The sequence below is a fragment of the Misgurnus anguillicaudatus genome, chromosome 11 (assembly GCF_027580225.2).
Source record: "Misgurnus anguillicaudatus chromosome 11, ASM2758022v2, whole genome shotgun sequence".
NCBI lineage: Eukaryota > Metazoa > Chordata > Actinopteri > Cypriniformes > Cobitidae > Misgurnus > Misgurnus anguillicaudatus.
The window spans coordinates 3192213-3208443 of record NC_073347.2 but is presented as its reverse complement, the minus strand read 5'-3'; the positions used below and the strand labels follow the sequence as shown (position 1 = coordinate 3208443).

The following is a 16231-nucleotide window of genomic DNA, read 5'->3' as shown; positions in this document are numbered from 1 at the left end:
CGCTGGAAAACAGACCGATCTCAAAATAACATCGACTGTGATGGTACAGTTGTGATGTACTCTCCAACATTAAATGACACATTAAATTAAGTAAAATGTTGTTACAATGCTAAAAACAAAGTGCTGAGTTAGCGCTATATATGCTAGTTAATGCTATATGCTAGCGTTTAGGCTGAAGTTTTGATGTAGGCTAAAGCAGTGGTTCTCAAACTGGGGTCCGGGGCCCCCAGGGGGGACGCGAGATGGTGCCAGGGGGGCCCCAATTTTATGGCATTTTAAAAAATACATAAATTTATCATGACTTCTGTGTAATTAAACCTAAAAAACATAAGGCTACTAACCAACAGCACTACTTTGTATAACTTAATATGTTTTGTTTAATTAAAATGTTAAATATTAGAACAGTTTTTTGTCATAAATTTTCTTTGGGGGGCCGCGAAGGAATGCACCGTACACAAGGGGGGCCACACGCGGAAAAAGTTTGAGAACCACTATGCTAAAGTATTGAGGTTACAGTTATGTTTTGCAGGTCCATACTGAAAAAAAACGTAACAAACAAAACAAACTTAACACTCAGAAATGTCCATTAACAATCTCCAAACAATTTCATATCTTCGTCTGATACAGACTCAAACATAAGGTCTGTTTACACACACACAGAGCTACTGAAGGAGCTGCTCTGTGAAACAGCCAATCAAAGCAGAGCTCAGCATTATTATTCATGACCCTTTCAAATAAGGAAATAATAGACCATTTCATTCAAAAGGCAAATCCTAGGATTGTCAATGGACATGAAAATAACATAATTTTTGCACTTAATAAAGTCACAAACCTTCTGTGTAGATATCAGAGAACAATTTAACAGATTATATCAATTCATTCTGTGGCACCTTTAAATTTGTTGTTCACTAATGAAAACACTCAGACCAAGTCTGACAGACAGTAATATGGCCGATCATTATTTACTTTTTAGCATGATGTTGCATTATGTAACACACAACAACACTCCTGTGTGCAGCAAAGTCGAGGTGTCAGATCATCATATGTCTTGTCATTTTTTTTTAACTTATATTCAAAAGCAAAGGCCATGCTAGAGAAAGGTCTATAAACTCAATAAAGAGGTGGGCGTAGCTTCATCTTCACAGGTGAAAGACTTGTTTATGCTCAGAAATGCCAAGAGTAAACACATAGCCTACAATAAATCAGAGAGGCTGTATGTGAAATACCCCCATACCCTTAAATACTGCACTATCTGAGGTAACGTCCATGTTTAGTTGTGTCTGAAATCATAGTGGACATTATTGAGTGCACTCATTCAACTCCACAATGCACAATAAGTGTATTACTGACAAACCTTTTTAACAGCTCCTCGATAGACAAAACCCTTTATCCTACTTATCTTTCCTTGTTATGATTTCTTGACTTTGTGTTTCTTCATGGTGAGCAGGTCAAGATGAATCGAGTTGCACTCCACCTGTCCAGTGTCCCAGTGACTGTACCTGTCTGGAGACGGTGGTGCGCTGCAGTAACAAACATTTGCATGTCTTACCCAAAGGCATTCCTCGCAACATCACCGAACTGTGAGTCTGCATTACACGACAAAAAATAACTTTTTTAACCAGGTTCAAAAGTCCTTTATCTTTTTTAATAATTTTCAGACAAAAATGTTTGATTGAACAATCCAAAGTGACAAAATCAAAGGCAATCAGATCATATTAATATAGTGAGATTTTGGACCAATGAGTATTCACTGTGGGCGGAGCATCTTAATCGTGTTTTGTGTTCATCATCATCATCACTATGAACACATAGTAAAGTAATGACATCATGTTCCAGTGTTTTGTAGTCTTCTTTATTTGTGTGTCTGTGTAATGATGGTTGTTTTAAGTGGGAGTGCCAGAAATCTCACACACACACACATTCACTGTCACCAGATGCCTGTTGTCTATCAGAGCAGTAAAACCTCTCATTATTACATTGCTCTCACTGATCCCAGATCTGTTTCCAGGTGTGTTCTGTTGTTAAACCATCATTACCTTTAACAACCAGACTCACCATAACCCCTCAACCAGCTGCTGAGCTTTTTGTCAGATGACCGGCAGCGTTTCACATTCACAGTGTAACAAAAAAGACAAAGCTACAGGAAAAACACAAAATAACACACGCAGCACATACACATAAACACTTATAAAGTTCCTGGATGGCAAAGCAAACTGCAGAACACATGTTAAATATAGGAGTCGTTTCCCCCACCCCAAAAAATGTAAGTTCTGTATGAATGATAACCCTAACCCTAACCTGTATGAATAATATGTAACCCATTCTCACTCCCCAAGGTGTCAAAATCTGAAACATGTTCAAACGCCTTCAGCGTCAGTATGAAAACGCGAAGGGTGCCCCTATGCGTCACTATATCGACGAAATGGGAACTCCGTTGCTTTCATGCTAATCCCTCAGCGTCGGATATAGACGAAAGGGAATCCCGGAAGGTGATGCCATCACGTTATGCGACGATCGGCAGGATCATGCCGTTTCTGGACGGTAACAACTAAATTTTGTTCCAAATTTTTTTACCATTGTTGCTTGGGGTTGGGTTTAGAACGACTTTCTGTTACATAAAATTACATCCTAACCCAAAACCAACTCTAACCCTAACCCCAAGCGACAATGGTTTAAAAATCAGAAGACAAAAAGTATAAACCAATACAGACATCCTAACCCAAACTCTAACCCTAACCCCAAGCAACAGTGGCTTAAAAATCAGAAGACAAAAAGTATAAACAAACTGACATCCAAACCCCAAGTCTAACCCCAACCCCAAGCGACAATGCTTTAAAAATTGGAAAAAAATTGAGTAGTTACCGTCCAGAAGCGGCATGATCCTGCCGATCGTCGCATAACGTGACGGCATCACCTTCCGGGATTCCCTTTAGTCCGTATCCGACGCTGAGGGATTAGCATGAAAGCAACGGAGTTCCCATTTCGTCGATATAGTGACGCATAGGGGCACCCTTCGCGTTTTCATACTGACACTGAAGGCGTTTGAACGTGCTTCAGATTTTGACGCCCTTGGGAAGTGAGAATGTGTTGCAACATACTAGAGGTGGATATTGTCCATCCATCCATCAATGATTCCCCATTCAGCCATTTTTGCATTATGCATCAGTCCATATGGATAGAAAGGGCTGCATAAAGACAAAAAAAATCATAATTTTAATAAACAAGAGTTATTTCCCCTGATATTGTATTAACAGTTATCATTTTGATGAATAGTATTTACATTGTTTTCATTTCATTATCATTGTATACCTGTGATTCAGAAATTGAAAAAATCATAAAATAAAGAAATATACTTTCAAACCTACAGATGAAACGCACTAGGGATTTTTTTTGTGCCGATACCGACTTTTGTTTCATCAGCCTTAGCCGATGACCGATACAGGCTGCCGGTTTTCTTGAGCCGATATTTGGAGCCGATACTGCTTTGACTCACTCAATTTAGATCATAAAAATGACACGGTGATGCCAAATGTTACAAGTCTCAGTTAAGAAAAGTACCATTTATTGAACTTAAAACTATATTTAACAAATAGTAAAAACAGGTGAGGGTGCTATGGAACCATGAACTGCGCTCTCCACAATGACGAGGAACTATCAGCAAAGGATATCGATTTCTAGCACTTTATTACTAGAAATGAAAAAATAAAAACCCGCTTTGTCCAGCTATGATCAGCTGTTAGGCCGAGCTTTCGATGTTGTCATGGAAAGGTTGGTTGTTTTTAGTCACATGACCTGCAATCGCTTGCGGCTTCCATCACTTTGTCTGTCAATAATGCCGGAAAAAATCGGCAAATACAGCCGATAAAACTCATAAAACGCACAAAAATCGGACCGATATATCGGCCGGCCAATATATCGGTATATCATTAAAAAGCACAGATCCCTTCACAATGTAAAATATTAAAATGAACCCTGCATTAGTTTGTGTCCTGTGTATGCTATATGTCTCAAACAATACAATTGAAGTTCCCTAAATCTACTGTTGAACATATGTAGAGTTTCAATCATGTGTGGGACATTTGAGAACCTGATCACTGATAAGGGATTATTTTAAAGGATTTCGGCACTTAAAATAAGATTGTTTCAGATAAAAGTTTTTAACATTGAGTCTCTGTCTGTAGATACCTGGATGGAAACCAGTTCAGTGTTGTGCCAAAGGAGCTGTCCACCTTTAAACATTTACAGCTGGTGTAAGTCTCTGCTATATTCAGTTATTTTCTTATACAAATGATACAGATTGATTTTTTATATCTTCTGTTTGTTTTCAGAGACCTGAGTAACAACAAAATAAGCTCCTTAACCAATTCTTCATTTGCCAACATGAGTCAACTTACTACCCTGTAGGTGCTTTAACATGAAGCCTTTACCATAGTACAGCAGTGAAAATGAAACAAATTTAAGGAATCTGTTTTGTGTCCTCCAGGATTCTCAGTTATAACGCTCTTCAGTGTATCCCAACTCTCGCCTTCAGGGGACTTGGATCTCTCCGACTGCTGTACGTATCTTTTAGTCTCAATTGTCTTCTGTGCACAAATTTAATTGTACATTTTATAAACATACATTTATGAGTAGAATTTATTTGTATTGTTTCAAAGAAGTTTTACAGAAATTCAGTGAAATCCAGCGTTATAAACAAACGGATAAACAAACTATAACCATTTCCGTTTTCCATAAGGTTGGGTTCATTGGGAAGCTAAACAAGATTTTATTTCACTCAAAAACAACAACACTTCTTCGGTGACGTTGATTTTGTGTCAGCTCTTGGCTGGTGTGTGTATGTTATTCCAGTTAAAGTTCCCATATAAGGACTTCCACTGTATCAGGGGGCTCTGTTACACAACAGATTCAGAAGTTTAAAAAAAGTGTGTTTGGAGTGTGTTTGTCACACGTCCAATTGCTTTTTTAAACTTTTGCCAAAGTTTATTAACACTCTTTACATGTGTTAATAAGTCAGAATGCATAAAATACTGCTAGACCTGCCCTTTAAGAAGTTTAAACAGTTGTGTTGTCATCTAATAATGAAACAGGAAAGTCTAGTTTATGCGTTCAGGTGAATCAGTTAATTGTAAATCACCATCAGCTGCTCAGGAGCTTTACTGCCAAACTGAGACTGATGTCCAACAGAGAAGATGACAACTTCTGAATATCTGTGGAGTTTAATGATATGTGAAAGGGAGTAATGGTAACCATTTTCCCAGAACCTGTTCTCTTCCAAAAACCAGCCTCAGGTCATTTGTACAAGCAGCTTGTTATAAGCTATAGTTATGTTGTAAACTAGGAAGGCCAGATGAAAGAAAGTTTGACCGTCACCACCACATCAAAATGGGTTTGATTATAGAGGAATGTGTGACCTTTTAACACAGTCACTTTCTGTGCGTTTGGCAGACACTTTGGATTACTTTTGATCAGTATGTGTGTTTTTTGGGATTGAACCTTTGATTGGTTTAGGTTTGATGCATTTAGATTGGAGGTCTCATCGACAGTGGACATTTAGGAGTTGATTTGTCCTGTCTTTGCACCTGATGGTGTTAAAGATTTAAAGTGTTTCTGGTATATCTCTTCTTCATATGTTCCTACTGTTCATTAGACTAAAGATTAAATTATACTTCTGCGTCCTACACATAGATGCTAGCCCTAAACTGAAGTCTGACGCGCACCTTTCCAAAAATGTAACAATGCACGGTTCTACACGGACCGCAAGCACTACATGGACCACATTGGTCTGCTAGAACCCCTCCCACTAGGTCCAAAAAAAATCTGCACTGCATTTTCGCTTGCAACAGTAAAAACAGAGATGGACCAAGTTAAGGAGCGATATTTAACAACTCAAGCTGCAACAAAGTCACTGTCTATTAACCTGCATCACCGCTGATGCTTCGTAGACAACAGACATAATGAGCTCCCTGTTCTTCGGCTTTTGCCTTGATACTGTAACATGCCTTTGGACATTGCCTACCAGCAATTTAAATTAAGATTAATTTATGCATAGATTAACCCCAACCCAGACCACGTTCATTCTTTTACAGCATTACAGTACTACGATAAGCTTAAATTGGGTTTAAGGGGTCTTAGCAGCACCTTAAAGGGGACAGAGAATGAAAAAACATTTTTACCTTGTCTTTGTTCTACCCACATTCACGAACATACAAAAAGTGCTAAACATGCTAAACATCTCAGTCTCATAGAAATTCCTCTTTTAGAAATGTCAGCCAGAAACCAGCCCAATCTGAAAAACTGATGCTTATGACATCACAGGCATCTAACTGCCCCTCCACTTTAAAATAATTGGCTACATTTTTTGAGTGGCAGCAAAGTCAGCCAATCAGTAATGAGATTGCAAGTTAAGCCAGTAGGGGGAGCCAAATAGGTGCAAAACCACTTGTTAAAAATCCTCCAACCTAATAGAGCTATCTGAGAGAGGTTTTTAGGAAGCTTCTAAGGCATTACAGACCCAAACTAAATTTTTTTGTCTACATGTCACATTACAGAACAAGGATAAATACTCTGTTCAACCATTCTATGTCACCTTTAAATTCGTCTTCTCATGAGCAGTTGAGGCCGGTGACTTATTTTCCAAACATGTATTTAGCCCGACTTGTCATGTCAAAATATGTATTTGTGACGTCATGTGAACTTATGTACATCACGCGTCATGTCAACATGGGTGCCTGCTGCGGACGCTTCGGGGGGGTTTATGATGAAAGAGATGCTCGTGTTTGCCAGATACTCACTTAATCGGATGTGTAATCAGAGTTTAGTGTTAAGTTAGTATCTTGTCTTTTATCATAAACCCTTTCGACGCGTGTGCAGCGGGCACGTGTTTTGACATGACGCGTGATGCATATAGGTTCACATGATGCACCGAACACATATTTTTAATTTGCGGCCCTTGTAAGAGACTTCTCAACTGCTCATGAGAAAACGCTTTTGGCTCGAGCTGTTTGGTTCTCTATATGTTAAATAAAATTGTACTTGTTACATTATATGTTGATCCAGAGTAGTTTCTTTAATTCTGGGCTCTTTGAAGCATCAGTCAAGCTGAAGAAACTTGACAAGGTTCTCCTGTGAGACTCTTCTAAAACTTTTATTTTTAGGAGTGTGTGATTCATTTTTCAGGACTTATGTTGCCATAGCAATCGTTTTACAGCCACATCGCTGCATACGTGTATATCTGAGCTTCAAGATAAACAAAAAGATGTGAATGTTTCATGTCTTTATTATCTATGTTATGAATCTGAATGTTTAAGCTCTTGTGTTGTTTAAAGGTCTCTGCATGGCAATGACATCTCCGAGTTGCCTGATGGGATTTTTAATGACGTGACATCACTGTCACATCTGTGAGTAATTGAACAAACACAAACACAAATACAACACAAACAGTATACACGACTACATCAACACACAGGCCTGCTTCACTAAATATCTTGATATTATCAGTGTACTTATGACAGATCTCTAACATATAGATAGAAAGGCTTGCAGTCTCTGTGCTGTGCAGTGATTATTACAGCACACATCATCGCTGTTGTTAAGTTACTCTTACACGCAAATGGTAATGAAGGTGTTGAAGCGCCATCTAGGGGTAATGGTGAAGTAACACATGCCATACAGATAGGGCTTTGTTCTATATAATATAATAAAACTTACTTTTGCTGTGTAAAAGAAATGCATTCATTGACCATGTTGGATTATTTCCAGAGCCATAGGGGCAAACCCGCTGTACTGTGATTGCCGACTGCGCTGGCTCTCTGATTGGGTGAAAACCGGCTATAAGGAGCCAGGCATTGCTCGCTGTGTCAGCCCGCATGGCATGGAGGGCAAACTACTGCTAACCACTCCAGCCAAGAGGTTTGAATGTCAAGGTGAGATGTGCTTGTTTAATGAATGACCATCTCACGCTAAAACTTATGGATAAATCTATAATTGAGACATGATTGCCTATTGATGTTTTTTAACAACTGCAAAGACATGGTTCACTGGTATTTATCAAAAACATTATTGAATTAGATTGTTAAAATTGCTGTCAATAATGTGTTTTATGGTAGCGGGGCACAACCTAACGCTTTTGGTTTTAGAGTTTGAATGATTTGAGTTTGATTAATTATATTTTTACACAAGCAACACACACATCTTTGCTACAAATTAACATTTAAAGTTTGTTTCTAGTACTTACCATTCTTGGAAAATTACACCAAACGTGACAGACTTACAAGACTGTCACCATAAGCAAAAACAAAACTATTACTATTACAAAGTAGTCATTTTAAACAAGTGGATTTTTACAGACATCCATACAAGAGCTGACTGTATCTAAAAATAATTTGCCCTATTATAACATTATTCATTGTAAAATGCTACTGACATTCTGATTAAAATGCTTAATGTAAATGAAAAACATTTGGTCTAAAGGTGCCACAAACCTGGATTACAGTCATATATATAGCTCACAAAATGATCTTTTTCTGCAGTATTATTGCAGAAGTATCAATATATTTACTTGTAAATGTTAACGTAAGTGTTTGACACTACACAATGGCAAGTTTCGCTTTTTTTGTCGGAACAGAAGCAGCGTGCATGGAGTGTAAGGTGCTTAAATGAAGCACTAGATAAATATATTAGATTATATAGCACAAGATCATCTCCAGAAATGCCCACAAGGACACAGCTCGGTTGTGTTGACACACTACTCAATTTAAACGTATGCTTAGTGGTCTGGATGGAACGAAGCATCCGCATAATGAAGGCCCAAACACTTGGGCTTAAATACGCAGAGAAATAAATACATGAGACATCATAAACAAGTGAAACAGAAAACTGAACAGAATTTTAGAATGGTGGAGTGGACCCCGGTCATCTCCAAAGAAGCTGCAGGAAGTGCAGAGAACCTAGAAACAGGACCTCCGGGCCTAGGACCTCCACTGGAAACAGGACCACCACTTTAATCAAGAATGTCATCCTTATTGAAATTGTGTCTATTAATGAGCCTTAATTGAACAATAATAAAATGTAAATGACAGTGTAATCATTTTAACAATTTAATTATCTGACCCCATTTTGCAAATGTTGGTGTGCTTCTGCAATCAGAAAAAGATTACTGTAGATTTGACCTGCATAGAAGGCAAAAGCCTTTAAGGAACATGATCCTAAAGATAAAGATCCTACACATTAATCCACTAAAAATGACTATGTCAGTATGCAAAAGATCCCAAACTGAACGGCAACTGAAAGTGTATTAAATAAAATGATAAATGCATACAAATATGAAATAAAATCCATCAGGTGACGGTAGACAACTTGAGTTAATGGAGGATTTTGTATACAGGTGAGGTGGACACTGCCATACTAGCGAAATGTAACCCGTGCATTTCTAATCCCTGTTTGAACCGTGGGACCTGTCAGGCAGATGAGATCGAAGGCTACAGGTGCAACTGTTTTCAGGGTTTTAAGGTGAGTTCACACAACACGTGTTCAGTCTGAACGCTGACAGATCAGCATGATTAACACGTATGTGTTTGCTGTTGTTCTCAGGGCAAGAACTGTGATGCAGTGCTTAACGCTTGTGTCAGGGAACCCTGTCAACATGGAGGAACATGCAGCGTATCTGAAGAAAGAGATGAAGGCTACAGGTCAGTCTGCTCGGATCATATCTGACCATTTGCTGATTAGTTTTAAACTACATTTGACATTGTAGTAAAAAAAGTATATTAACTCATTCACCGCCAGCCTTTTTGAGAAAAGTTGCCCACCTGTATTTTTCTGATTTTAACAAAAGTTTCAAAAAATTCCTTGCAGGAACAATTATCTTCTATAAATATATAAACATACAAATTATATCAAATTAAAGAACACATGCTCTGCTTTCAAACACACAATAAACAAACAAACAAACAAACAAACAAACAAAATGGGGAAAAAACATTTTATTATATATTTACTTTTTCCACTTAATTTAACCACTGTAATATGGATATTTCTCTTCAAAAATACAACATGTTGAGCAAAAAGCTTAAAAAATTGTGTTTTTGTAAAGGAATTTATGTTAGAGATCAGACTCAGAATGACTATCAAACATAAAGGCAGTTAAAATAAATCATTAAATCTTTTTAACTTCCGTTTTTGATAAATTTGGTTTGGCGCCATCTAGTGGATAAAAGCGGTATTACACTTTCACTTTGAAATTCGTCCAGAAAGGCCTATTTATAAGTTAAATATTAACTCATAATTGACGAGATAACTCGTCAATGGCGGTGAATGAGTTAATAATACATAATACAGTGTAATAGTAAGGAAATCCCTAGAAGATTTGTTCCCATTTGAGGCTCTAAATCTCTTGTCTTGTCAGTTGCTCCTGTCCTGTCGGCTTTGAAGGTCCACTGTGTGAGATTGACATTGACGAATGTAAAGACAATGACTGTCAGAATGGAGCGACGTGCATAGACGGCCACAACAACTACACATGCTTATGTGGCCCTTTTTACACAGGTACCTGTATCTACTAACTCAACACATCTTACACTAGCACATCGTTATTTTACCTGACTTAATGTTTCCACCGTGTGTGTGTCTGTAGGGGAGATGTGTGAAGATCTGGAGGATATGTGTGCTTCTGATCGCAATCCCTGCAAGCATCAATCCACCTGCTTTATCACACCCACCGGTCCAAAGTAAACACATCACTTGTAACCAAGTTTACCATCTATTTATAAGCTAAACAATCCACATTATCAACTCATATCACAAAGAAGCTTGCCAAGGAGTCTCATAAAAGTTGCATTAATTTGTGCATGTGTGTGGTTAAGGTGTTTATGTGTAGCGGGTTACGTGGGTGACGACTGCAGCGTGAACTACGATGACTGTAAGGAACACAGGTGCCAGAACGGAGCAGAGTGTTTGGATGAAATTAATGGATACTCCTGTGTTTGTCCTCAAGGCTACAGGTCAGTTCTACAGAGGAAACATCGCACTGACTATTTTATTAGCTGTCCAAAGAAATCCACTTGTTCAATGACTTGGCATCCAATAATTGACATCTTTTGAAATACAAAAATCTTATAGAGAGTTTTGCTTTATATTAGCTAAATATATTTTGCTAGTCATTTGATTGATAGTAGGATTAAGTGGGGAGTTAGCAGGGGCGATTCCAGGATTTTATAAATGGGGGGGGCACAGGGGGGACCAAGAACCAGTCAGGGGGGGCCAATCAGAAAATTCAAATGAAAATAAATACTGGTTTAGAAAATATTAAGCATGTTTTTTTCTGCAATGCCACGTGCTCTAATATATATGGTATGATTTTTTTGTATTTTGCATGGATTAAACAACAGTTCTGTTCCAGAATAGTTCACTTTAAATAAATTGTCATAACTGACTCGTCCTAGAGTTATTTCAAACCTGTATGAGTTTTTCTTCTGCTGAACACAAAATAAAATATTTTGAAGAATCTTAGTAGCCAGAAAGTTGATGAACCCCATTGACTGCCATGTTATTTTGTTCCTACAATGGGATCCATCAACTGATTTTGGTTACCGACATTCTTAACTCTTTTCTTTTTTGTGTTCAGCGGAAGAAAGAGACTCGTGGAGGTTTGATACAAGTTTAGACCATTTAAATTAAGTGAACTATTCCTTTAAGTAGGCTATGTCTAAATAGAAAAAAATGTTTTTTTTCTACTCTGTCTGATCTGACTTTCATTGTTTAGTATATTGTATTTTAACACGACTGAATGCTATTTTTACATATTATCTGTTCTGTTGTCAGACATAAAGAAAGAGTTTAAAATAGTGACTAAACACGACCCAATAACACCTCGTGTTTAATCCAACCAGCTGTTACTTAAACTACTGCTAAAATCCTGATTTAAATGCGACATTGACTGATACAATTTACATGGAAGAGCTGATACGAGGTGATTTCAGATTACCTGTGTGTCTCATGCAGGGTTGCTCTTTTCGTCTGATTGTGTTTATGAGCTTTGAGCAAGACACCTAACCCCAGCTGCTCCAGACGAGCTGCATGGCGCCTTGCATGGCTGACACCGCCGTCTGTGTATGAATGTGTGAGTGAATGGGTGAATGTGAGGCAACTTGTAAAGCACTTTGGATGGCCATAGGTCTGTTAAAAGCGCTATATAAATGCAGTACATTTACCATTTAAAGGGGCACAAGGCAGAATTTTTATGTTAATAAATCATCTTCGTAAGTCAGTATATGGTTAAATGACTCATTACATGACGAATGAAGACTCTCTCGCCCGCCCCTACCATCTGTAGGAAGAATACCCCACTTGCAAGTTCGCTGTATCCGACCCGGTGTCCTTCAGTCTCGCAAAGTCTCAGATATAGAAAGCATTTACTCCCAGACACTAGGGGGAGCTAGTAGAGAAATAATACTCAGACTTGCCTTGTGTGCCTTTAAAGACGCCCACTCCAGCCTGCAAAGGAACAAGCATGACCAAGAACAATGAAAAAAAGTTTTGCAATGATTAAAGTTGGCCTTACTGTAAATGTTCTGTGTGTAGCGGACAGCTTTGTGAAATCCCATCTACTCGGCGTTCTGTGTGCGACATTGCTGACTGTCAGAACAATGCGCCATGTGTGGAGCGAGGAGGCCATCCGCTGTGTCAGTGCCTGGCTGGGTTTGGTGGACCACGCTGTGAAAAGTTAGTTAGTGTTAACTTTGTGGATCGAGACTCCTACCTGCTCCTGAGTGACCTGAAGAACTGGCCTCAGGCCAACATCACGCTACAGGTACTCAACTGTGAGACCAATTATTATTTATAATATTTATACAAGAAATAATCCTGTTGGTTCGGTGTTGCTCTAAAAGTTATGTTGTGCGTTATCAGAACAGAAAACAGGAAATCTGTAAGGTATACAGGGGTAAGACTATTAACAACTATATTTGTTAGTAGTGCCTATAGTAAAAAATATTTATAAATATGTAATCAGAAAAAATCAGATTACCTCAGAATTGACCTTTTGTCTTTACATGTAGATTACTCATAGATGTTTGAGGACAAAACAAGTCAAATGTGCCCTTTTCTCTAGTGTGCCCTGAACCCCAGTGACATAAAAACTTTGAGCTTTGTGGCACGTCACACTTTACCTGTAAATGGCCTACACAAACTATAGTCCAGACAAATGTCATCCAGGCTAAAGATTGTCCAGTTGGGTGTTGTGATATTTAGTAATCTAGTAGTTTAATTAGTGGAGATGTGTTTATAAACATTGTTTTATGTAGGGTTTAATAAATGCTTTATGGTTAAAACGGCATGTATATACATGTTTTGTTCATCTACTGTTAGGTGTCCACTGCAGAAGACAATGGCATTCTTCTGTACAATGGAGATAATGATCACATTGCTGTGGAGCTTCATGAGGGTCATGTGAAAGTCAGCTATGATCCTGGCAGCAACCCTGGCCGTGCAATTTACAGGTGGGCATGTTAGTTTATCCCTTTCAGTTATTGTAATAATGCAGAAGCGCTTAATACACAATAAACAAATAGTAATAGCACAACTTTTTATGCTGAATGTTCAACAAGATACTATTTATGTTTTTGCATAATCGTTTTTGGTGTTGTGTTTGTCTTGCACACAGTACTGAAACCATCAATGATGGTGAGTTCCACACTGTAGAACTGGTGACCTTCGACCAGATGGTAAACCTTTCCATAGATGGTGGCAGACCAACCACAATGGACAGCTTTGGGAAAGTGCAACCCTTGACAGGAGAGGCTCCACTATATGTCGGAGGTAAGAGGTTTGACCTTGCATCTCACTGATTATGCCCATGAGCCTGCTCTTATAGCATTTTCTCAATGAACTAGGCATGCCAGTTGATGTCCACCCCACAGTCCCCCGGATATGGCAGATCCAGAACGGCTCTAGTTTCCATGGTTGTATTCAGAATCTGTACATCAACAACGAGCTACAGGACTTTACTAAAACCCAGATGAAACCTGGTGTGGTGCCCGGCTGTGAGCCTTGCCGAAAGATATATTGCCTGCATGGCATTTGCCAACCCAATGCAGCCTCAGGCCCTGTTTGCCACTGCCAACATGGATGGAGCGGGCAACACTGTGACCAGCCAGCAACAAACCCATGCCTGGGCAGCAAGTGAGTAGTGAAATAAGATCAATTTAAGATGCACTGTGATTCTTCCCTAGTTCTTTAATATGTAATTGTCATTTTAAACAGGTGCGTCCACGGGAAATGTATTGTGATGGATGCGCAGTCGTACCGCTGTGAATGTCAGGAGGGTTTTCACGGTGCCTTGTGCAACCAGCAGGAAGAGCTTTTTAATCCATGCAGAAAGCTTCAATGCAAACACGGCCATTGTCAGATCTCTGATGCTGGAGATGCCTACTGTCATTGTGAGGCTGGTTACAGTGGAGACATGTGTGACAAAGGTGAGACCAATGCAAAATCTTCTACACATATTATAGTCAAGCTTTTCTCATTTGACAACTTGATTAATTTGAATCATTTTTCTTATTGTTCTGCTTTAAAATTTATGACAGTTCAAATAACCATACGGCACAATGACCTTATTCAAGCTTCTTCTATCAGTCAGTTTGAGCTTATACCACATCAAAAAAGATTCTTAAACCCTCTAGTTTAGTGGTCACCAACTCTGTTCCTGGAGATCTACCCTCCTGCATACTTTAGATCAGGGGTGGCGAACGTCATTCCTGCAGAGTTTAGCTCCAGCTCTAATCAAACACACCTGAACAGGTAATCAAGGTCTAAAGAGTTACTAGAAACCTCCAGACAGGTGAGGTTTAATCAGGGTTGGAGCTAAAAACTGCAGGGCTGCGGCTCTCCAGGACCGACATTCGCCACCCCTGCTTTAGATCCAACCCTGTTCCTGCAGATCTACACTCATACATACTTTAGATCCAACCCTGCCCCTGGAGATCTACCCTCCTGCATACTTTAGATCCAACCCTGTTCCTGCAGATCTACACTCGTACATACTTTAGATCCAACCCTGATCCTGGAGATCTACCCCCCTGCATACTTTAGATCCAATCCTGTTCCTGGAGATTTACACTCGTACATACTTTAGATCCAACCCTGCCCCTTGAGATCTACCCTCCTGCATACTTTAGATCTAACCCTATTCCTGGAGAGCTACCCTCCTGCATAAATTAGATCCAGCCCTGCTCCTAGAGATCTACCCTTTCGCATACTTTAGATACAACCCTGATCCTGGAGATCTACACTCATACATACTTTAGATCCAACCCTGCCCCTGGAGATCTACCCTCCTGCATACTTTAGATCCAACCCTGTTCCTGGAGATCTACACTCGTACATACTTTAGATCCAACCCTGCCCCTCAAGATCTACGCTCCTGCATACTTTAGATCCAACCCTGTTCCTGGAGATCTACACTCGTACACACTTTAGATCCAACCCTGCCACTGGAGATCTACTCTCCTGCATACTTTAGATCCAACCATATTCCTGAAGAGCTACCCTCCTGCATACATTAGATCCAGCCCTGCTCCTAGAGATCTACCCTTTCGCATACTTTAGATACAACCCTGATCCTGGAGATCTACACTCGTACATACTTTAGATCCAACCCTGCCCCTGGAGATCTACCCTCCTGCATACTTTAGATCCAACCATGTTCCTGGAGATCTACACTCGTACATACTTTAGATCCAACCCTGCCCCTGGAGATCTACCCTCCTGCATACTTTAGATCCAACTTTATTCCTGGACATCTACCCTCCAGCATACTTTAGATCTAACCCTATTCCTGGAGATCTACACTCGTACATACTTTAGATCCAACCCTGCTCCTAGAGATCTACCCTTGTGCATACTTTAGATACAACCCTGCTCATGGAGATCTACCCTCCTGCATACTTTAGATCCAACCCTGCTCCTAGAGATCTACCCTTGTGCATACTTTAGATACAACCCTGCTCATGGAGATCTACCCTCCTGCATACTTTAGATCCAACCCTGCTCCTAGAGATCTACCCTTGTGCATACTTTAGATACAACCCTGCTCATGGAGATCTACCCTCCTGCATACTTTAGATCCAACCCTGCTCCTAGAGATCTACCCTTGTGCATACTTTAGATACAACCCTGCTCATGGAGATCTACCCTCCTGCATACTTTAGATCCAACCCTGCTCCTAGAGATCTACCCT

At 39.4% G+C, this 16231-nt stretch overlaps 1 protein-coding gene across 1 annotated transcript in view; it reads left to right on the top strand.

Moving 5' to 3' along the window:
• The window catches only part of slit1a (slit homolog 1a (Drosophila)), a 75681-nt gene that overhangs the window by 56547 nt on the left and 2903 nt on the right, over positions 1-16231 (top strand). The window contains exons 21-36 of the mRNA XM_073872820.1: positions 1448-1580; positions 4182-4250; positions 4329-4400; positions 4484-4555; positions 7326-7397; positions 7759-7922; positions 9383-9507; positions 9589-9686; positions 10403-10542; positions 10631-10724; positions 10860-10997; positions 12577-12805; positions 13363-13493; positions 13658-13812; positions 13887-14175; positions 14257-14468. Coding sequence (XP_073728921.1) covers positions 1448-1580; positions 4182-4250; positions 4329-4400; positions 4484-4555; positions 7326-7397; positions 7759-7922; positions 9383-9507; positions 9589-9686; positions 10403-10542; positions 10631-10724; positions 10860-10997; positions 12577-12805; positions 13363-13493; positions 13658-13812; positions 13887-14175; positions 14257-14468 — 2193 coding nt within the window. The remainder of the gene's footprint in view (positions 1-1447; positions 1581-4181; positions 4251-4328; positions 4401-4483; positions 4556-7325; positions 7398-7758; positions 7923-9382; positions 9508-9588; positions 9687-10402; positions 10543-10630; positions 10725-10859; positions 10998-12576; positions 12806-13362; positions 13494-13657; positions 13813-13886; positions 14176-14256; positions 14469-16231) is intronic.